Genomic DNA, 23989 nt, shown 5'->3' with positions numbered 1-23989 from the left:
AAGGCCGATAAATCCACGGGGTCTGATAATCTACATCCCAGAGTACTTAAGGAAGTGGCCCTAGAAATAGTGGATGCATTGGTAGTCATCTTCCGAGATCCTATAGAATCTGGAACAGTTCCTCAGATGGGAGGGTAGCTAATATAACCCCACTATTTAAAAAGGGAGGCAGAGAGAAAACAGGGAATTATAGACCAGTCAGCCTGATGTCGGTAGTGGAGAAAATTCTTGAGTCCATTATAAAAGATTTAATAGCTGAGTACATGGAAAACAGTGGCAGAATCAGACAGAGTCAGCATGGATTTATGAAAGGGAAATCATGCTTGACAAATCTACTGGAACTTTTCAAGGACGTAACTGGTAGAGCTGATGAGGGGGAACCAGTGGTTGTGGTTTATTTGGACTTTCAGAAAGCTTTTGACAAAGTCCCACATAAGAGATTGGTGTGTAAAATTAAAGCACATGGGATTGGGGGTAGTATATTGAGATGGATAGAAAACTGGTTGGCAGACAGGAAACAAAGAATAGGAATAAATGGATCTTTTTCCGAATGGCAGGCAGTGACTAGTGGGGTACCGCAGGGATCGGTGCTTGGACCCCAGTTATTCACAATATATATTAATGATTTAGATGAGGGAATTAAATGTAATATCTCCAAATTTGCAGATGACACAAAACTGGGTGGGAGGGTAAGCTGTCAGGAGGATGCAGAGATGCTTCAGTGTGATTTGGACAAGCTGAGCGAGTGGACAAATGCATGGCTGATGCAGTATAATGTGGATAAATGTGAAGTTATCCATTTTGGTAGCAAAAACAGGAAGGCAGATTATTATCTGAATCGCTATAAATTGAGAGAGGGGAATGTGCAACAAAACCTAGGTGTCCTTGTACACCAGTCGCTGAAGGTAAGCATGCAGGTGCAGCGGGCGGTAAAGAAGGCAAATGGTGTGTTGGCCTTCATAGCCAGAGGATTCGAGTACAGGAACAGGAATGTCTTGCTGCAATTGTACAGGCCTTGGTGAGACCACATCTGGAATATTGTGTGCAGTTATGGTCCCCTTACCTGAGGAAGGATGTATTTGCTATAGAGGGAGTGCAGCGAAGGTTTACCCGACTGATTCCTGGGATGGTGGGACTGACATATGAGGAGAGGTTGAGTCGATTAGGATTATATTCGCTGGAGTTCAGAAGAATGAGGGGGGATCTCATAGAAACTTATAAAATTCTAACAGGACCAGGCAGGGTAGATGAAGGAAGGACGTTCCCGATGGTGGGGGAGTCCAGAACTAGGGGTGACAATCTGAGGATATGGGGTAGACCATTTAGGACTGAGATGAGGAGAGATTTCTTGGCCCAGAGAGTGGTGATCCTGTGGAATTTGTTACCACAGAAAGCAGTTGAGACCAAAACATTGTATGCTTTCAAGAAGGAGTTAGATATAGCTCTTGGGGCGAAAGGGATCAAAGGGTATGGGGAGAAAGTGGGAGCAGACTATTGAGTTGGATGATCAGCCATGATCATAATGAATGTCAGAGCAGGCTCGAAAGGCTGAATGGCCTACTCCTGCTCCTAGTTTCTATGTTTCTAAGCCAATAGAATTGCCTCCAGTCTGTGTTTTCATTTTTAAGTTTCTTTTGTGGAACCTTGTTAAATACTTTCTGGAGGTTTATATAAATGATACCCTTACACACTCACTTGTTTATCATGTTAGTTAATGCCTCAAAAAGTTCAGTTAAGTTTGATAAAACATGATTTGTCCTTTAAAATCATGCCAAACAGTGGAATCAGCTTGCTATTGACAGCAAGCTGTTCAACTTGGCAAGACTGTGTGCCAAGACTGAAGTGCTAATCCATAAGTTGCTGTTTGCTGATGATACACACTGGCATCCTATACTGAAGTTCACTTGCAACAGCTTGTACCTTGGTTCTCCCAGGCCTGCAAAGAGCTTAGACTGAATCAAAGTCAGGAAGACCTATGTTATGGGCCAGGATGTAGAGACTCCACCTTCCATCAACATTGACCGCCTCACTCTGGAGGTCATCATATCTTGGATCAACAATGGCCAGCAACCTGTCCTTTTGATTCCAAAATTGGCACTAGGATGGCTGTCATGTAAAAGTTGAGAAGTCAAGTGTGGACCAACAGCAACTAACCGAAAATACAAAGCTCTGTGTGTACCAGGCTTGAATTCTCGGGACCCTCCTTTGTAGTAGTGAAGCATGGACAACTTATACAAGCCGAGAAAAGAGGCTGAATAGCTTTCACTGCCTCAAATATTGGGCATCTCCTGCAAGGCAGAGTGCTGAATATGGAAGTACATCAGTGTATAGGGATCTCCAGCATGTTTACCCTCTTGAGTCAGCAGTGCTCTGTTGGCTGGGCCGTATGAGCAGAATGAATAATGGCAGCAGTCCCAAAGACATGCCCTGTGGCCAGTTTGCTATCAGCACGAGACCAACAGGTCACCCATATCTGCAATGCAAGGATATCTGCAAGCGAGACCTCAAGTTGACCTGGATCGGATTCGATGCATGAGAAGTTTTTACTGCTGACTGGAGCATCTGGTGGCAAGCAGTCAGTAAGGGCGTAGATAAAGCAGAGGGCAAAAGAAATGACCAGGTAGCAGAAAATAGAGCCTGCCAGATGGAAGAAACAGCAGTCGACTTCGGACCAATACTGTTCATTTGTGCCAGCTGTGGAAGGGATTGCCTCCTGTGAATCAGCCTCTACAGCCACAACAGATGATGTTCAACCCAGGAGTGACATACACCCTGGGTGCAGCCATCATTTCCTGAGACAGATGGGAAATCATCATCAGACAGAACTAAGTGACCCCACAACCAACAGATCAGATAAAGATCCGCAGTCTGGCCACATTCAGTAATCAATGGTGATGGACAATTAATGGGAAGAAAAGGCTCCACGAACATCCCCCATTCTCAGTGATGATGGAGCCTTGATGAAGACGAGGCTGAAGGGTTTGCAACCATCTTGAATCAGAAGTGCCAAGTAGATGATCCATCTTGGCCTTCTCCTTATATTTGCATCATCACAGATGCCCATCTTTAACTCTTTTGTGATTCTTTCCTCATGATATCAAGAATTGGCTGAGTATCCGGCTTACAACAAAGGTTATGGGCCTGAGAGCATTCTGACTGTTGTGCTGAAGACTTGTGCTTCAGAACTAGCTGAGCCCTTAACTAAGTTGCACAGCTACAACACTGGCAACTACCTGACAATGTGCAAAATTGCCCAGGTATGTCCTGTCCACCATCTTCAACTGCTTCAGCAATGTCCTTCCCTCCATTATAATGTCAGTGGTGAGGATGTTTGCTGATTGCATACTGTTCAGTACCATTTGCAACTTCTCTGATAGGAGAGCAGTCTGTGCACGCACGCAGCAAGACCTGAACAACATTCCGACTTGGGCTGATAAGTGACTGGTAAAGTGACTGGTAACATCCACATCATCCAAATGTCAGGCAATGATCATACAGCAGAGAAGGAGGCTATTCAGCTCATTACGTTTATCCTGGCTCTTCATGGAGCAATCCAGTCAGTTCCATTCCTCCACTCTGCCCTGTAGCCCTGAGAATTTATTTTCAAGTGCCATTCAATTTCCTTTTGAAACCATTGATCGTCTCTGCTTCCACCATCCTCATGAGTGACATGCTCTAGGTCATTAACAGTGTTATAAGCTGCATAAAATGTCTTCCTTATGATTTACCCTGCATTTCTTGCCCAAAACAGTACATTTGTGTCCCCTGGTCCTTGTACCATCTGCTAATGGGAACACCCTTCCTTTTGTACATCATCCAAACCTTTCATAGGGATGTATTTTACAGGTGGATTCATTTTATGCCAACCCCTCACCGCCCACACCCATTGAAAAGTCAGTTTACAGCTCAGCGACTTACTATTGCTCTGGGGCAGCCAAATATATGCTGGGGGCAACTTTAGTTACCTGAGAGTGGGGCTTCTGCCCCAGGACAGGAACTCCTGCCCTCGTGAGCTGCCTGCAAATCTGATTGACTTGGCAGCTATTGTAGTCCCAGCAGCACCAGAAGCAAATGGTGGCCGCTGCTAGGACTGCACCTAGTCCTCAGAAGAATGATGGCTGCTGGACTCACCTTAAGTCACCAGGAAGGGAGGCACAAAGTGGGGGGATGCCATTCTGGAGGGTATGGTGGGGGGGTGCTCCTGATGGGCACAAGGGACCATCCACCCACCCAAGGAGGTACCCCCCCTTCCTTCTTGCCTGGCGGAGGGATGCGGTAAAATTCACCCCACAATCTTGTGCTCCTCCATCAAATCTCCTCTCAAGCTCCTATGCTGTAAAAGAGAACAACTTAATTTTTTCCAACTTAACCTTGTAGCTAAGCAAAGCTTATCCCTTGAAACCACTCTGGTAAAATCATCTCTAACAAGAAAGAATCTAACAATCTCTCCATGACATTGAATGGCATTACCATCCCGACCATTAACATCCTGGGAGTTACCGTTGACCAGAAACTTAACTGGACCAGCCACAGAAATATGGTAGCCACAATAGCAGGTCAGAGACTGGTACTCTGCAATGAATAGCTCATTCCTAACACCTCAGAGCCTTTCCACCATTTACAAAGCAGAAGTCATGAGTGTGATGGACTACTCTTCACTTGTCTGGATGAGTGCAGCTCCAACAACATTCAAGCAACTCAACACCATCCAGGGCAAAGCAACTCTCTTGACTGACACTCCATCCACCACCTCAAACACTTACTCCCTTCACCACTAGCACATGGTGACTGCAGTGTGCATTACCTACAAAATACACTGCAGCAAATTACCAAGAGCATCTTCGGCGGCATCTTCCAAACCCATGAAATCTACCACCAGAGTACAATGCAGCAGGCCTATGGGAACGTCAGCTGCAAGTTTCCCCAAGTCACGCGCCATCCTGACTTGGAAATAGTTTTATCATCATCAGATCAAAATTCTGGAACTCCCTCCCTAACAGCGCTGTGGGTGTAGATACAACACATGGACTGCTTTGTTTCAAAGAGGCAGATCACCACCACTTTCTCAAAGGCAATTAATGATGGACAATAAATCTCTGTACCCTCTCCAAGCCCTTGACACCCTTCCCAAAATGTTTTTCCTAGAATAGACACAGTGTGTGAAATTTAATGCCCCCCTGGAGGTGGGCTGATAGCTGGGAGTAATTGAGTGGGAAGGCATAGGGTGGAGAGTCCATTACCTTCCCAACTTTCCTGAGTCTGGGGTGGGAAAGGTCGTGAATGGCCTTCCTGTCTGGAGGCCAATAAGGTCACATAAAGTATTCAAGAAGTGACAGCAGAGGCAACACCATGTGAGAAAGCCAGCAGGTAAACCCTAGTGGGCATGCCTGCGGCTTTGTGGAAGGGTCCTTCCTTCTCAAGCATCCTGTGTCCAACAGAGGCATCCACTAGTGGAAAGTGACGGACTTGTGGGAAGCCAGCTCCCTGCCTTTTACAGTGACCTACCTCCCCCTGCCACAACCCTGACTGGTCCTGGCAATCCTGTCCTGCTTAGCTGAGCTCCAGGGCTTCAGTGACCATCCTTCTTCTAGGCTCTCCTGCAGTGCCGGCATCGCCACCACTACTGGTGATGCTGCACCGAGTGGAGAGTTTTCAGCCTCTGATTGGAGATCATAGAGATAGGACATCCGCCCTGCAGGAGAAATTCCTGTGGGAAATGTCCCCTGCAGGAACCGGAAACCTCGGCAGCAGCCAGCCCTGATTGAAATTTAATCCCTGCACGATTTCCGGAAATGGCCACTGCGGGGTTGTCAACCATCTCCAGATAATGAATGGGCTCACCACTGTAACCATTACATCTTGCCCAATACTCTAGATGAGGTCAACCAGTGATACATAAAGGTTTATCGTAACCTCTGTGCCTCTGTTTATAAAGCCCAGGATCCCATATGCACATCTGTCTATATACTCCTGAAGTATGCTTCTATCATCCTCACTCTTTATTTTGAAGCTGTGTCTCCTGTAAACTTAGGCCCCCTGTGCACAAAACCTGGTCATTAACATATATCAAAAATTGCAAAGGCCTTAACACTGATCCCGAGGAACATCACTATATACTTCCACCCTCTTTGAAAAACTACTTCACCATTTTTCTCTGTTTTCTTGATGCTAATTTTGTATCCATGCTTTCCTACCCTTTTAATACCATGGACTACAGTTTTGCTGATTGTTTCAATTATGTACATTGATCAAACATCATTTGAAAATCATTATACACATTAACTGCATGACCTTGATCAATCCTTCCCATTACTTGGTTGAAAAACTCAATCAAGTCTGTCAGGCATGATTTACCTTTTAAAAAATTGTGTTGGCTGTCATTTACCTCCAAGTGACAATTACAATTTGTCTGGATTATGTTCGCTAGAAACCTCCCCACTACTGCTGTAGGCTGACTTGTTACCGTGTTTATCTTACTCTTATTGTACAGGGGTATAATATTTGTAAGCCACCAGTTGTCTCCCCATTCCCATAGCCAAGGAAGATTGAAAGATTGTGGACAGAGCTTTCATTACTTCCACTGTTACTTTCCTCGGGAATTTAGCAAGCATCCCTTCTGGCCCATGTGACCTTCCTACTTTGAGCACTGCTGCCCCTTTAAGACCCTCCTGTTTATTTATTTTTATCTTAGCCAATTTCTCTATTCCCTTCTCCTTTACTGTGAGTGCCAGAATTATCTTTAGTGTTCTCATTTAGTACATATTTTAACTCTTGGGTAAAATGCTCTTTATATGCTTTATAAACATTGCTTAAATTACTGTTTTTATAAAGCAAAGCAAGATTGTTTAATATAATTGAGATGCTGAGTGTTAGGTTTTAAAATGAACAGTGAAGTGTGTGACAATCTTAACAATGGAGATAGCTTCTTCTGATTGAAGATTCTCAGAAACATATGTGGCTGAAGAGAAGAACCCTAAAGCTATATTGTTTCCTCATTTGTTTGAACTTTTAGGTGGTCCGGGAGAAGAGTGAAGAATGTGATCATATTCAATTCTTGATTGAGCAAAAAGGTTCAGAAGAAGAGGCTTTTTCCGAAGATTTGGATCGGTTTGAGGAGAATAATATCCAAGAATCCAGAATTAGCCCATACACTTTCTGCAAAGCATTTCCTTTTCACATTATGTTTGATAAAGAATTTGTGGTGACACAGTGTGGGAATGCAATATATCGAGTACTGCCACAGGTATGAATTTAGTACAATCAATAAGTTAATTATCAGATTTGAAAGTTGACAACAATTCAAACAAAAAAAATCTTATCTGCGAACATTTTCTTGAGGATGTTGATCCAATGTGGATTCTCACTCTGTCTCTTGGAGTGCAGATCAGAGAATCAGGCACAGATGCCAGTTCACCAGAGTTGCAGTGCTAACGATGTCCTGCTCTCCAAATTTATTGAAAACCAGGAGCGGCCTTTGTCAGATGCACTGACCCCACTATCTAGCTCTGAAGTTGTACTTCCATCATCTCTTGGAAATATTACCCTGCTCCGTCTATATTTTGACTATTAATAATGACACCATTTATTACATAAATGTGATGTGTGCAGCTGTAATGCAACATGAAATAATATCTCTAACAACTATTTTAGAATGATTGCAGTGAGAGATTCCAAAGAATATATCACCATTCTGACAGAAACTTATGGCAAATCCTGAAGCTCTGAAGTGTACAAGGCCTGGGAGAATGTCATAGGTGCCTGTAATCCCAGTGGGGCCTCATATACAGCAGGCTTCTGTTGGAAAATCACTAGTGAAATGCCACAATTTCTCTTCCATTGACATTGTTGATGAAAAGAAAAAGGTAATGAATCAATGGGCAGGATTTTACACCCAATAAATGGGCATTTTGCCTTCCCAATTGAACGTGAAATATGGTACATTGATGTTGTGTCAGTTTTTCACTCCTTGAATATCCAGATTGTCTGTGAATGATGTCTGCACTTCCTGCAGATATCTGCGCGGTACCCTGGGAATGGTCATGATGCCTATAGCCTCAAGCACTCCTAAGTGCTACGGCTGTTCGTGCCCTCTGCTGAACCAAATGGCTCATTAACGGTTGTTCTCGTCTCCCATTAAGGAGGTGGCTTATGACTCCTCGCCCTGAGGTGGAAGAGAGGTACAGTGCAAGCCCTGTCTCCACCAGGATGACCATAAAAACCATAGGCACACAAGATTAAATTTTGCCTCAACTGGTCAGCTGACACTTTGCAGATCATTGATTTGCTGTGAGCTGCACAACCTGGCAATACAAAAGGAGAAGAACTTGAGAATGAAGGCATGGACGATCGCCAGGCATTCCCAGATGACAAATCCAACAGTCAATCAGAGGAAGAATATGAGGATGCACATGGTGAGTTAGATGGTTGCCAGCAAAGACTGGTTCTCGAGAAAACTGGTGTTAGGGAGATGAGGGAGGCCTGATGATTGGTTGTTTCAATTGAGGCCAATCCCAACCAGGCCTTTCCCAACCAGCAGTATGGAGGCACCACCTGATTTCTCTCTGTCCCTATGAAGCAAACAATGAAACCATCCAAAATCACAGAATTGTTATGGCCCATCATGTCTGCACTGACTCTCTGAATGAGCATTATGACTCAGTGCCATTCTCCTGCCTTTTTCCTGTAGCCCTGCACATTATTTCTATTTAAGTGATCATCTAACGCCCTCTTGAATGCTTCAATTGAACCTTCCTCCACAACACTTCCGAGCAGTGCATTCGAGACTTAAACCGCTCGTTTTGTGAAAGCTTTTTTTTCTCATATCACATTTGCTTCTTTTGCAAATCACTTAAAATCTATGCCTTCTCATTCTCAATCCTTTTACAAGCGGGAACAGTTTCTCCCTATCTGTCCCCTCCAGCCCTCTCATGATTTTGAACTCCTCTATCAAGTCTCCCCTTCTCCTTCTCTCCAAAGAGAACAGTCCCAACATCTTCAATCCAGCTTCATAACTGAAAGTTTCGCATCCCTGGAACCATTTTTATAAACCTCTTCTGCACTCTCTTCAATGCACTCCCATCCTCCCCAAAGTATGGTACCCAGAACTGTACACAATGCTCCAGCTGAGGTCTAACTAGTGTCCTATAAAAGTTCAGCATAACCTCCTTGCTTTTGTACCCCATACCCCTATTAATAAAGCCTAGGATACTATATACTTAATTAACTGCTCTTTCCACCTGCCACACTTAATAATTTATGCACATATACACCCAGGCCCCTCTGCTCATGCACACCCTTTAGAGTTGTACCCCTTATTTTATATTATCTCTCCATGTTCTTCCTACCAAAATGAATCACTTCACACTTCTCTGCATTGAACTTCATCTCCCCACTCCACCAATTTGCCAATGTCCTTTTGAAGACCTACACTGTTGTCCTCACAGTTTACAATGCTTTCAAGTTTTGTTTCATCCACAAATTTTGAAGTTGTCCCCTGCGCACCAAGATCTAGATCTTAATATTTATCAGGAAAAGCAAGGGTCTCAATATTGACCCCTGCGGAACTCCACTACAAAAAATACCCATTAACCATTACTCTCTGTTTCCTATTACTCAGCCAATTTTGTATCCACATTGTCACTTATTCCATGAGCTATAGCTTTTCTCAAGTTTGTTGTGCAACGCTGTATCAAATGCCTTTGGAAGTCCATGTACACCAAATCAACAGCATTACCCTCATCAACCCTCTCTGTTAACTCTTCAAAAACCTCCAGCAAGTTAGTTAAATGCGATTTTCCCTTATGAAATCCATGCTAGCTCTTCCTAATCAACCCACATTTTTCCATGTAACTATTAATTCTATCCCAAATAAGCGTTTCTCGAAACTTCCTCACCACTGATGTTAAACTGACTGGTCTGTAATTGCTGGGCTTATCCTTGAAACCTTTTTTGAACCTTTTTTTGCAAACAGTTGTTTGCAATTCTCCAGTCCTCTGGCACCTCCCCTGAGTCTAGAGAAGACTGAAAGATTATGGCCAGTGCTTCTGCAATTTCCACTCTTACTTCCTTCAATATCCTTGGATGCATCTCATCTAGTCCTGGTGCCTGGTCGACTTTAAGTAAGGACAGTTTATCCAATATCTCCTCCTTATCAATTTTGAACCCTACTAGTGAGATTTTCCTCCTCTGTCACCATGGCCTCCATAGCTTCCTTGGTGAAGACAGATGCAAAGTATTCATTTAACATCTCAGCTATTCCCCCTGCCTCATGTGTAAATCTCCTTTTGGTCCCTAATCTGCCCTATTCCTTTTATGACCCTCTTACTATATGTGTGCCTATAGAAGACTTTGGGATTCCCCTTTATGGTGACTGCCAGTTTTTTCTCATAATTCCTCTTTGCTTCTCTTATTCGCTATTTTATCTCCCCTCTGAACCTCTGTATTCGGCTTAGTTCTCAATTGTATCTTCTACCTGTCATAAGCACACTTTTTCTTCTTTATCTTAATTTCTATGTCCTTTTTAATCCAGGGAGCTCTGGATTTGTTTGTCCTACCTTTCCCTTTTGAGGAAGTATACTTTGACTGTGCCTGGACCATTTCTTCTTTGAAGGTAGCCCATTGTTCAGCTACAGTTTTTCCAGCCAACTTTTGGTTCCAGTCTATCTGGCCCAGCTCCTTTCTTGCCCCATTGAAGTCAGCTCTTCCCCGGTTGATTATTCTTAATCTAGATTTCCCATTGTCCTTTTCTATCATCTTCGTAAACCTTATGATACAATGATCACTGTCTCCTAAATGTTCCCCCACTGACACTTGATGTACTTGGTCCACCTCATTTTCAAGAACCAGGTCTAGCTGTGCCTCCTTTCTTGTTGGACTAGACAGGCTTATATCTACAAATTTCTCTTAGGAGGGCCTCTGATTTCGTTTGGAGCTGTCATGGCTTTGCAGCCCTTATGAATGTCAGTAGTCTCCAGTCCATGCATAAACAAGAAACAGCCATAAAATATGTCAAAAATATAGCAAAGAATGTGTCAACAACAAAACACTCAGCCTTTCACATTCAGTGACCAACCATGATGGCCCTTCTGTATCTATAGGGATTTTTTTCATTTGTTTCTAGTTGTTCGCCCGTCACTGCCAGCAGGGCTGGAGGCAGCCTGCTGATTTTACTGCCCAGCTGGCCTGGATGACCTTGGCCGGCATGCTGTCCTTGCCTGAGTCATGAGGGCACAGGCATTGTGAAGCACTCCAGCAGCCCTCCTCTGAGGTGTTGGTATCGTTGGCAGAGGGCTGGAAGTGACACTGTGGACTCCCTGGTTACCTGAGAAGAACACGGATCTGGGAGAAACTCCAGGTGCCTTGTTCATCTCTTGCAATGGCAATGCCTACCTGAGGTCATTGACAATGCAAGGACTTACAGGTCTGAACTGAACAGAGAAACCTCTAATAGAACTGCTAGGTGTGGTTTCCCATGAGAGCTGCCAGTCTCCCAATGGAGGAAGCTACACATTCAGAAGAAAGGGTGATCATAGCTCTCATGGCCTGGATGAACTCAACTGTCTTTGCAAAGGTCCGCATGCCCTCAGGAAGCTCTGCCAGATCTTCACACATCTCCCTTTGAGCGTCCAATATTTGCTACCTCACAGACAACTCCCGAGGCTTATCTGCCTGGGTCAGCATCACCCACGACTCTCACACTCCTCCAAGTGTCAGAGAACTGGACTTTCATCATCTCTGTCAGCTGGTTTGTTGATCGTGTGCATCACTCAAACCAGTAGGCACAACAACTATGGCCAATGCCCACATATCTACTGAGCTGCCAGTATCTGAAATAATGCTAACTGCAGAGCAAGGATGGGATGATCCACCCTCTGAACCCCCCTCATCTTCTGCAGAGGTCAGTACTGGACTCTCAGGAATGACATTTGCTGGTGACACTGAATTACCTGCTGAAGGAATAAGACGGATAGGTGCAACTCAACAATGAGGTGGAACATTGAGTGAAAGTAGATGCATCTTGGACATAGACATGCAACATATGACACATAGTACAGATGTGGTGACCACACACATTGCATCATGAACATCCATGCCATCCCCCATCCCAGTCAGACTTAATTACCCGTTACCGAGAAAAGGCCCAAATGAAACTTGCCACCCCAGCACTAACATTGGCCTCTCCTCTGCCAACCCGTCTGGCCCCTGCTGACTCACCAGATCCAGGATGTCCTCCTCCATCTTTGCCAGCACTGTCAAGTTTGGTACTCCACCACCTCTCATCAACTCTCAACCTTTCACAGGCATTGTGGACCCTCTTTTCCTGCACATACAATTGGAGATTGATGACTTTCATATCCGGATCGATCAACTCCTCATGTAGATACCCATTATCTCTTGTTCTTCCACACTGCACATTGAGGCACAGAGAGAGAGGACGAGAGCAGGAGCCCACGGAGAGAGGGCGAGAGCAGGAGCCCAGGGAGAGAGATGGAGCAGGAGGGAAGCAGGGTAACCATTAGTTACCCCACTCTCTACTTGATTGTAGCGGGTGATGCGGTTGCACACGGAAAAGGCTGGCTCTGCATTATGGACTCATGTTTGAGGTCAGCCTGAAAATCGCTGATAGAGAGTTAAAAGGATGAACAGTAGTTGATTCACTCAGCACAAGGGAACAGAGATAGGTACAGGAGGAAAGCACAGCTCAGGATCTGCTTCACCAGACGGGAATCTCACATCCAAGTTCTGTTGATAAAAGACATGGGTGCAGGCTTTAGGATCTCAAATTTCAAAAGGAAAATTCCTTTTGGCCAACACCAATTATTCGAGTATAATAGACTCTTTGCCAGGGAACTTCTGTGATGTGCCAGTGAGAGAGAAAGAATCCACTGCCAACTTGAATGGGATTCTTATGCTGGTGCCAGTGGTGCTTGATGGTGGCATTTTTGCCTCTGACTCAGAAGTACATGGTTTTAAGTCCAACTCCTGAGACGTCTAGTCTAACGCTTCAGTGTAATACTGAGATGGGTGGCAATACTAGGAACAAGATGTTCATCTTCTTAAAACTAATTCAATTAGATCATCCTGATCAATTTACTTAACAAAAAATTATTTTAGTCTTGAAAGCTCCACTTTTCCTATAACAACAGGATTTTCTGGATGAGAGATCCAGATTCCTACTGCACTTTGTGTGAGATAGATGCTTCCTGATTTCACTCCTAAGTGGCCCAAATTTTAGATTTTGTCTCTTTGTCCTTGATTTCCCTCGCCAAAGTAAATATCCTCCTGAATCTGTTTGACTATCTAAAGTGGAAAGTCTTGAGTGGATCATCTTGCAATCTTTCATATTCAAGGGAGTAAAGTCAAGTTTATGTAGTTGGTCTTCATAATTTAATCCTCTGAAGCCTGTGTCAGTCTAACTAATCTGCACTGTAATCCCTCCATACCCTACATGCTCTTCCTGAGGTGCAGTACTTAAAGCTAAACACATTACTGCAGACGGGATCTGACCAAGTTTCTATATTACTCGAGCATAACTTCCACCACTTGAATCCCAGCCCCCTTGAGATAATGACCACATTCCATTAGCGCTTTTGATTGCTATTTGTACTTGTCCACCAGCTTTTACTGATGTGTGCATGGACTCCCAAATCTTTATATTTCTGTACAGTTCCTAGTTTCTCATCATTTAGAAAATACATTGATTTATCTTCCATTTGTTTTTTCGTATTCATTCATGGGATGTATGTGGTGCTGGTAAGCCACCAATTATTGTCCATCCCTATCTGCTATTGAGAAGGTGGTGATGAACCACCTTCTTGAATTGCTGCAGGTATATCCATAGAGCTGACAGGTAGGGCATTTCAGGATTTTGGACCAGTGACAATGAAGGAACAGTGATTTATTTCCAAGTCAGGACACTTTATGGCTTGCAAGGGAACTTGGAGTTGTGGTTTTCCCTTGTGCCTTCTAACCTTATTCCTCTAAGCAGTGTCCTTGTGACATGTTGTTGGAAAAGTCTTAGTGAATTGCTGCAGTGCACCTTCTATGTGGTATACACAAAGGGTTATCAGTGGTTGAGATCAGTTGCTGAGGGAGTGAATGTTTAAGGTGGTGGATGAGGTGTCAATCAAGTTCTGTCGAAGGGTCATGAGGACTCGAAACGTCAACTATTTTCTTCTCTGCCGATGCTGCCAGACCTGCTGAGTTTTTCCAGGTAATTCTGTTTTTGTTTTGTCAATCAAATAAATTGCTTTGTCCTGGATGGTGTCGAAGTTCTTCAGTGTTGATGGAGGGACACATTCTTCGCTATATTTTTGACATATTTTATGGCTGTTTCTTGTTTATGCATGGACTGGAGACTACTGACATTCATAAGGGCTGCAAAGCCATGACAGCTCCAAACGAAATCAGAGGCCCTCCTAAGAGAAATTTGTAGATATAAGCCTGTCTAGTCCAACAAGAAAGGAGGCACAGCTAGACCTGGTTCTTGAAAATGAGGTGGACCAAGTACATCAAGTGTCAGTGGGGGAACATTTAGGAGACAGTGATCATTGTATCATAAGGTTTACGAAGATGATAGAAAAGGACAATGGGAAATCTAGATTAAGAATAATCAACCGGGGAAGAGCTGACTTCAATGGGGCAAGAAAGGAGCTGGGCCAGATAGACTGGAACCAAAAGTTGGCTGGAAACTCATCCAGGCAAGTGGGGATTATTTCATCACACTCCTGACTTGTGCCTCATAGATAGTAGAAGGATCACAGAATTCCTAACCTCTGACTTGCTCTTGTAACAGGTATTTATGTGGACTGTCCAGTTAGGTTTCTGGTCAATGTTAACCCCCCCACCCACAGATATTGTTGGTAGCCCCCAGATATCGATGGGTCTGAAGCCATCACAGAATCACACAGTGCAGAAGAGGCCCTCCAGCCCATCGAGTCTGCACCAACGCGTGAGAAACACCTGACCTACTTACCTAATCCCATTTACCAGCACTTGGCCCAAATACTCATCCAGGTACTTTTTAAAGGATGCAAGGCAACCTGCCTCCACCACCCTCCCAGGCAGCGCATTCCAGACTGTCACCATCTCCTGAGTAAAAAAATTTTTCCTCACATCCCCGCTAAACCTCCTGCTCCTCACCTTGAACTTATGTCCTCTCGTGACTGACCCTTCAACTGAGGGGAATAGCTGCTCCCTGTCCACCCTGTCCATGCCCCTCATAATCTTGTACACCTCGATCAGTTCGTCCCTCAGTCTTCTCTGCTCCTACAAGAACAACCCAAGTCTATCCAACCTCTCTTCATAACTTAAGTGTTTCATCCCAGGCAGCATCCTGGTGAATCTCCTCTGCACCCCCTCCAGTGCAATCACATCCTTCCTATAATGTGGCTACCAGAACTACACACAGTACTCCAGCTGTGGCCTCACCAAGGTTCTATACAACTCCAACATGACCTCCCTACTTTTGTAATCCATGCCTCGATTGATAAAGGCAGGTGTCCCAAATGCCTTTTTTACCACCCCACTAACATGCCCCTCCGTCTTCAGAGACTATGAACACACATGCCAAGGTCCCTTTGTCCCTCAAAACCTCCTAGTGTCATGCCGTTCATTGAATAATTCCTTGTCAAATTACCCCTTCCAAAGTGTATCATCTCACACTTTTCAGGGTTAAATTCCATCTGCCAGTTATCTGCCCATTTGACCATCCCGTCTATATCTTCCTGTAGCCCAAGACACTCAACCTCACTGTTAAGTGCCCGGCCAATCTTTGTGTCATCCACAAACTTACTAACCCTACCCCTCCACCAACATAGTCACCTATGTCGTTTATATAAATGACGAATAATAGGGGACACAACACAGATCCTTCCAGTCACTAAAGCATCCTTCTGTCATCACCCTCTATCTCCTACAACTAAGCCAATTTTAATTCCACCTTATCAAATTACCTTTGTATCCCATGTGCCTTTGCCTTCTTCAAAAGTCTCCCACGTGGGACCTTGTCAAAGACTTTGCTGAAATCCATATAAATTACATCAGCTATGCTACCCTCATCTACACACCTCCTCAAAAAATTCAATCAAATTTGTTAGGCATGACCTCACTCTGACAAAACCATGCTGACTATCCCTGATCAAACCTTGCCTCTCCAAGTGGAGATAGATTCTCTCCTTCAGAATTTTCTCCTACCACTGATGTGAGACTCACTGGTTTGTAGTTCCCTGGATTATCTCTACCTCACTTCTTAAATAGTGGAACCACATTAGCTGTTCTCCAGTCCTCTGGCACCAACCCCGTAGCCAGAGAGGAATTAAAAATTTGGGTGAAAGCCCCTGTGATCTCCTCCCTTGCCTCCCTGTCTGGGACACAAATCATCCAGACCTGGAGATTTGTCCACTTTTAAGCCTGCCAACACCTTCAATACCTTGTCACTCCCGATATCAAATTGCTCAAGAATCTTGCAGTCTCTCTCCCCGAATTCCATACCTTCATCCTGATTCTCTTGGGTGAAGACAGATGTGAAGTATTCATTCAACACTCCACCGGCATCCCCTGGCTCCACTCATAGATTGCCCCCTTGGTCCCTAATGGGCCCTACTCTTTCCCTGATTATCCTCTTCCCATTGATATACTTAAAGAATATTTTGGGATTTTCCCTACTTTTACTAGCCAGAGCTTTCTCATATGCCCTATTTGCTCTCCTAATTGTTTTGTTAAGTTCCACCCTGCACTTTCTGTACTCCACTAGTGCCTCTGCTGATTTGCTCCCCTTGTACCTGCTAAAAGCCTCTCTTTTCCTTCTCAACGTATCCTGAATATATCTGGTCATCCATGGTTCTCTCGGCTTGTTACTCCTTCCTATCACCAACATGTTGAGCCTGTACCGTCCCCATTTCCTTTTTGAACACCCCCTACTGTTCCTCTATAAATTTCCCCACAAGTAACTGTTCCCAGTCTACCTTGGCCAGATCCTGCCTTATTTTACTAAAATCCACTCTCCCCCAATCCAAAACATTTTTTTGCAACTTGTCTATTTCTTTGTCCATAACAAGCTTAACTTGTACCATGTTATGATTGTTATCACTAAAATACTCCCCCAACACCACCTCAGCCACCTGCCCGGCTTCATTCCCCAGAATTAGGTCCAGCACTGCACCGTATCTTTTTGGACCCTCTACATATTGACCTAAAATGTTCTCCTGTACACATTTCAAGAAATCCATTCCATTCAAGCCCTTAACACTATGTCTACCCTAATTAATGTTGGGAAAGTTGAAATCGCCTAATATAATTACCATACTGTTATTGTTTTTACATACCTCCGCAAATTGTGCACATATTTGCTCCTCAATTTCGCGCTGACTATCTGGGGGTCTATAATAAATATCTAACAATGTGGCTGCCTCTTTTTTATTCCTAAACTCTATCCACAAAGCTTCATTTGATGCCCCCTCCAAGATATCATCTCTCCTTACTGCAGTAACTGACTCCTTAACTAACAATGCAATGCCTCCTCCTTTTTTACCCCTCCCCTGTCTTGCCTGACGATTCTATATCCCGGAATGTTGAACTGCCAATCCTGTCCCTCCCTCAACCACATCTCAGTGATGGCTACTATATCATAATTCCACGTGTCAATCCTCACCCTTAACTCATCCGTTTTACCTGTAATACTCCTGGCATTAAAGTAGAGGCCACCCAGCCTTGCCTTATTCCCTTGAAATTTAATGCAGCTGTACTCCCTCTGACTTGATTGTTTTACTGTATTATGATGTGTCCCTATTCTGCTAACATTCTGTGTCCCCTCCCCCTGCCGAATTAGTTTAATTCCTCCCAACAGCACTAGCAAACCCGCCCGCAAGGATGTTAGTCCCGCTCTGGTTCAGATGTAGAGGGTCACGCTTGTACAGGTCCCACCTTCCCCAGAAATAGTCCCAGTGATCCGGGAATCTAAAACTCTCTCTCCTGCACCATCGAAGATGACATTCTCATACCTAATGTTCTCCAACATAATCCTAGGATGAGTGAGTCTTTAACAGTATTAGAGAGGAAGTAGTACTATATTGGATAGGAACAGGCTAAGGAGGGGCTTTGAGAAATGCAAGGACAAGTTTAGAATGCATGTATGTGAACACACAAAGTGTGGTGAATAAGGTTGGTGAGCTACAAGCACAAATAGCAGTGAGGGAATGTTATGTAATAATATTGGAAATGTGGCTTACATAGGCAAGGACTGGGGTCTTAATATTCAAGGATGAATGTTATTCAGAAAAGGTATGGAAAGCAAAAAGGGAGCTGGGGTGACAGTCCTCATTAGGAAGACATTGTAGTGCTGGAAAGAAAAGATAGCATGGGGCAAGGACAGAATCCATTTCGTAGATTTTAGCAGTGAAAAGGGTGTAAACATGCTACTGTGGATATTCCATAGGCCTCCAGATTTTGAGAGAGAGCAGCAAATCTACAGGAAAATCAGACATGCAAGTAGTACAGAGTGGTGATATTGGGAAAATTTAAAATACCCAGATAATTACACAGATTTAAGGTGATTGATAGAAGGATTAGAGGGGACATGAGAAAAAACTTCTTCACCCAGCGGGTGGTGGGTGTTTCACTGCCTGGTTTGGTGTTGGAGTCAGAAATCCTTATTCAAAAGGCACCTGGATCTGCACCTAAAGTGCTGTAACCTGCAAAGCTACAGACCAGGGGCTGGAAGGCGGGATTAAAATGTGCAGCCAGTTTTTAAAATTTTTTATTTTTCAGATGGCATAGACACGATGGGCCGAATGGCCTCTTTCTGTGCTGTAACTTTTCTATGGTTCTATATCAATTGGGATAATGCTTGAGTGAAGGATAAGGAAAGGGAGAAAATTCTGAAATGTATTCAGCAGAACTTCCTTGACCAGTATATTCCCAACCGATCTGAGAAAGAGCTATTCCTGGATCAGATGCTAGGGAATGAGGTGGGCCAATTAGATTAAGGCCAGGATTTTCCACCCCCATTTGCGGCAGGCATCATGGCAGGCGGGAGTGGAAAATATGGTGCAAGGGCCAAAAATTTTTAAGTTGTCATGAAATCAATTGGCGATCGTCCGCTCCACCCATCATTGGCAGCTGTGCTTCCTGCCATAGTACGTCGAGAATGTCAATTTCAACATTTTCATCTGATTGTAAGTCCTGTTCGCTGGAATCATTCCCCCGCGCTGGATCATCCGGGCACATCGGAGTGCAATTAGAATGACGTATTTCACAACAGGATATAAGTGACATGCACCTGGCGACTTGCACTTCGCTCGGCACTTTGAGGTTAGTTTGTCTCCCTTGAATCACGCAGCACTTGCAGGCATCAGTGCCAGGTTTGTAGGCAGCACCACATCGCTTTCAGGGAGTGTCATAGACAAGTCTCTAACTACCATACCAGCAGTAAGCCTTTTAATGGGCTGCAGGGTTAAGGTTGAACTGGGGAAGGTAGGGGGTGGGGTGGTGGGGGGAACTGGCCTGAGGCATGGGAAGGGGCTGCAGGGCTAGGCCTGTACTGGGTAAGGGGGGGCAAGTGGCTTTAGATAGGAGAAGGGGCTGCAGGGGGCTTGTAATGCTGGTTATGCGTCTGAAAGGTTGCACTCAGAAGCATGACGGGGAGGGAGAGTGGGGGGTATATGTTGAACAATTTATGTCCTCAAGAAGGGGATGGGTGAGGTCCATATGGGCCTGACATGCAACAAAAGCACAATGGAATCAAGGAATACAGGGGCTGGATAGGGAGATCTGTAAGGGAGGAAAGTCTGAATATGAAGCTGCTCTGGGTTGTTGGGGGTGTAGTTTCCATACACACACACGGAGGGTCCAAGCTGGCCTGGCAGTGAGGGTTCTTCACCACCATCTTCCAACCTGCAGCAATGGTGTAGTGCAAAATTAAAATGAGGAGAAGCTGTGCTGGTGAGGGCTCTGCAGGTCGATTGGAGGGCAGCTGCATGCACTGGGGGGCTGATTACATTGGTACGCAGCTGAACCATGCATTCCCAAATAAGGAGAGAGGCACAACTGAGACATGTTAGGGACCTTACAATGACAATGTAGGGAATCAGAAAAGTGCAACAATGATGCTTATTCAAGTGAGACTAATCCTGCAAAGTGACACTAATCGATCCTCCTTGTTTTAACCTCTCCTTCATATCTTGGAAGCTTCCCAGAGTAATAATGAACTCCATAGCAATTGGGCAAATGGATAAGCTCCAGAAGCCTGTTAGAAAGTTGGCACTGGATGGTTCATATGAACAAGGAGCAGGAGTAGGCCATTTGGCCCCTCGAGCCTGCGCTGTCATTTAATAAAATCATAGCTGATCTGGTAGTAACCTCAAATCCACATCCTGCTAACCTATCACCCCCTTGCTTAGCAAGAATCTATCCACCTCTGCCTTAAAGATATTCAAAGACTCTGCTTCCACTGCCTTTTCTGGAAGAGAGTTCCAAAGGTTCAAGATCCTCTGAGAGAGAAAATTTCTCCTCATCTCTGTTTTAAATGGGTGGCCCCTTATTTTTAAACAGTGACGCCTAGTTCTAGATTCTCCCACAAGAGGAAACATCCTCTCCACATCCACCCTGTAAAGACTCCTCAGGGTCTTGTATGTTTCAATCAAATCGCCCATTCCAGGTATTATTCTAGTAAATTTTCTCTGAACTGCTTCCAATGCATTTACATCCTTTCTTAAATAAGGTGACCAATACTGTACACAATATTCCAAATGTGGTCTCACTAGTGCTCTGTATAGCTGAAGCATAACCTTCCTACTTTTGTATTCGGTTCCCCTTGCAATAAATGCTAACATTCTATTAACTTTCCTTATTCCTTGCTTTACTTGCATACTAGCCTTTTGCGATTCATGCACTAAGGCCCCCAGGTACCTCTATATCTCAGAGCTCTGCAATCTCTCACCATTTAGAGATGCTTCTCTTTTATTCTTCCTGCCAAAATGGAGAATTTCACATTTTCCTACATTATACTCCATTTGCCAGATCTTTGACCACTCACTTGACCTTTTAGTAGCCTCCTTATGTCCTCTTCACACTTACTTTCCTACCTATCTTTGTGCTATCAGCAAATTTGCCAATCATCCCATCCATCCCTTCATCCAAATTGTAAACAGTTGAGCTCCCAGCGCTGATCCCTATGGCTCATCACACATTATCACTTGCCAATCTGAAAAATATTCATTTATGCTTACTCTCTGCTTCCAGCCAATCTTCTATCCATGCCAATAATTTACCCCCTATACCATGAGCTTTTATTTTCCCCAATAAACTTTGATGTGGCACTTTATCAAATGCCTTCTGGAAATCTAAGTACAGTACATCCACTGGTTCCCCTTTATCCACAGCACTTGTTACTTCCTCAAAGGACTCCAATAAGTTGGTTAAACATGATTGCCCTTTCACAAAACCAATGTTGACTCTGCCTGATGACCTTGAGCCTATCCAAGTGTAGCTTCTTCAATAATAGCTAACTGGCCTGTAGATTCCTGCTTTCTGCCTCCCTCCCTATTTGAATAATTTGCTATCTTCCAATCTAATGGGACCTTCCCCGAATCCAGGGAGTTTCAGAAAATTAAAACTAATGCATCAACTATCTCACTAGACACTACTTTTAAGACCCCAGGATGAAGCCCATCAGGACCCAGGCTTTTGTCAGCTGCAGCTCCAACTATTTACTCAGTACCACTTCTCTGGTGACTGTAATTTTCCTGACTTCCTCCCTCCCTTCCATGTCCTGATTTATAGCTGCTTCTGGGATATTGTGTCCTCTATAGTGAATACTGATGCAAAATACCTGTTCAATTCATCTGCCATTTCCTTGTCTTCCATTTCAGTATGCTATTGTAATCTTTCATACTATAATCGTACTCTAATGTTTCCCTCTGGGCGGGGGGCGGGACAGAGGGAGGGGAGGTGGGGAGCAGTCTAACTGCTGTGCTAAGTGACCAGTGCCAACTTGGTACTCATCCTTTCCGATCTCAGGAGGTCATTAAACCGCTTGCGGCACTGTACCCAGGTGTGTCTCACCACATCGTGGGAGCTGACCCTTAATGCCACCTCCTCCCAGGCATGTTTTGTTAGATGGGGGGGCCCCCTTCTCCTGTCCCTTGGTACCAGGATCTCGCGGAGTGCTGCCACCTCCTCGAGGAGGGCAGTGAGGCACTCATCTGAAAGTCTCGGGGTCACTTGCCCTGCCAACCTGCCCTACTGCCTGGCCTGCTCCCCGAGGCTGTTCTCCATCATGCTTCTGACCAAAATCAGTGGCAGCCTTAGGATGGCTGCCTGTGCCATGTTTGAATAAGCCGCCGGGTAACCATTGGACCCGGCGGACATTGGCCTCCCACTGCCGCCCACCCCTTTCCACTGTTCTCGGGAGCTGTGATTTATGCTGGGCGACATTAATTGGCCCACCCACATAAAATGGCGGCACGGAGCCGATTGCGGGCAGCTATCAGCTCCATGCCCACTCCCGCCGAGCCCGCCCACCATATGAAAAATTCTATCCATAGTCTCAGACCCACTCCCCTCTCTCAAACTAAAATTCAATCATCTTATGATCGCTGCTACCTCGGGGCGCCTTCACTATGTCATTAATGAATTCCATCTCGTTGCACAATAACTGGTCTAGTATAGCCTGCTCTCTGGTTGGCTCCAGAACATGCTATCTTAAGAAACTATCCCAGAAACATTCTATGAACTCCTCATCTAGGCTACCTTTGCCCATCTGACTTTTCCGGTCTATATGTAGATCAAAATCTCCCATGATTATCTTATTTTTTTCATTTATACTCCATCCCACCATGTGGTTACTATTAGGGGGTCTATACACAACTCACACAAGTGACTTCTTGCCTTTACCATTTCTCATCTCTACCTAAACCGTTTCTACATCCTGGTTTCCTGAACTTAGGCCATCCCTCTCTATTGTGCTAACACCATCATTAACTAACAGAGCCATCCCTCCACCTTTTCCTCGCTTCCTGTCCTCCCTAAGTGTCCTATACCCTTTAACATTCATGTCACAATCCATGTCCTCCTGCAGCCATATCTCTGTAATTGCTATCAAATTGTACTTATTTATTTCTATGTGTGCTCTCAATTCATCAGTTTTGTTTTGAAAGCTTCATGCATTCAGGTACAGCAGCTTTAGTTTGATCCTTTTATTCTTTTTATAACCTCTAGTTTGTTCTGTTGATTTACTGTTAGATTTGTAATCTCTATCTCTTCCTGTCACAGTCTGTTTTCATTTCCTGCAATAATACTTTTCCCTTTTGCCTTGTCTCTACTGTTTAATTTATCACATCTTCCCAAAATTGTACCCATGCCCCCACAATTTAGTTTTAAACCCCCTCTACTTCCATAGTTATGTGGCTCACAAGAACACCAGCCTCAGCACAGTTCAGGTGTAAACTGTCCCAATGGTACAGCCCCCGCTTTCCCCAGTACTGGAGCCAGTGCCCCACAAACCGGAACCCACTTCTCCTACAACAGTCTTTGAGCCACGCGTTTATCTCCCTAATCTGATTTGTCCTATGCCAATTTGCATGTGGCTCAGGTAATAATCCAGAGATTATGACCTTTGGGGTTCTGTTTCTTATTTGGTGCCAAGCTCCTCTTACTGATTATGCAGAACCTCCTTCTTTGTCCTGCCTATGTTGTTGGTGCCAACATGGACCACGATGACTGGGTCCTCCCCCCTCCCACTGCAAGTTCTTCTCCAGCCCCGAGAAGATGTCCCGAATCCTGACACCAGGCAGGCAACACAGCCAAATGGACTCTTGCTCTTCGCTGCAGAGAACGGTGTCAATCCCTCTGACTATACTATACTACCATTACATTCCTTATAACTCCGCCAACCTGAATGGCTTCCTGTACCACGGTGCTGTGGCCAGTTAGCTCATCCACCCTGCAGCCCCCACTTTCATCCAAACAAGCTGAAAAAACCTCAAACTTGTTG

At 44.5% G+C, this 23989-nt stretch overlaps 1 protein-coding gene across 1 annotated transcript in view; it reads left to right on the top strand.

Moving 5' to 3' along the window:
- The window catches only part of gucy1b1 (guanylate cyclase 1 soluble subunit beta 1), a 364679-nt gene that overhangs the window by 255271 nt on the left and 85419 nt on the right, over positions 1-23989 (top strand). The window contains exon 5 of the mRNA XM_041193526.1: positions 7013-7243. Coding sequence (XP_041049460.1) covers positions 7013-7243 — 231 coding nt within the window. The remainder of the gene's footprint in view (positions 1-7012; positions 7244-23989) is intronic.

Source organism: Carcharodon carcharias, chromosome 1 (genome assembly GCF_017639515.1).
Source record: "Carcharodon carcharias isolate sCarCar2 chromosome 1, sCarCar2.pri, whole genome shotgun sequence".
Taxonomy (NCBI): Eukaryota; Metazoa; Chordata; class Chondrichthyes; order Lamniformes; family Lamnidae; genus Carcharodon; species Carcharodon carcharias.
The sequence above is the reverse complement of the archived record's forward strand: the minus strand, read 5'-3'. Positions and strand labels throughout refer to the sequence as shown.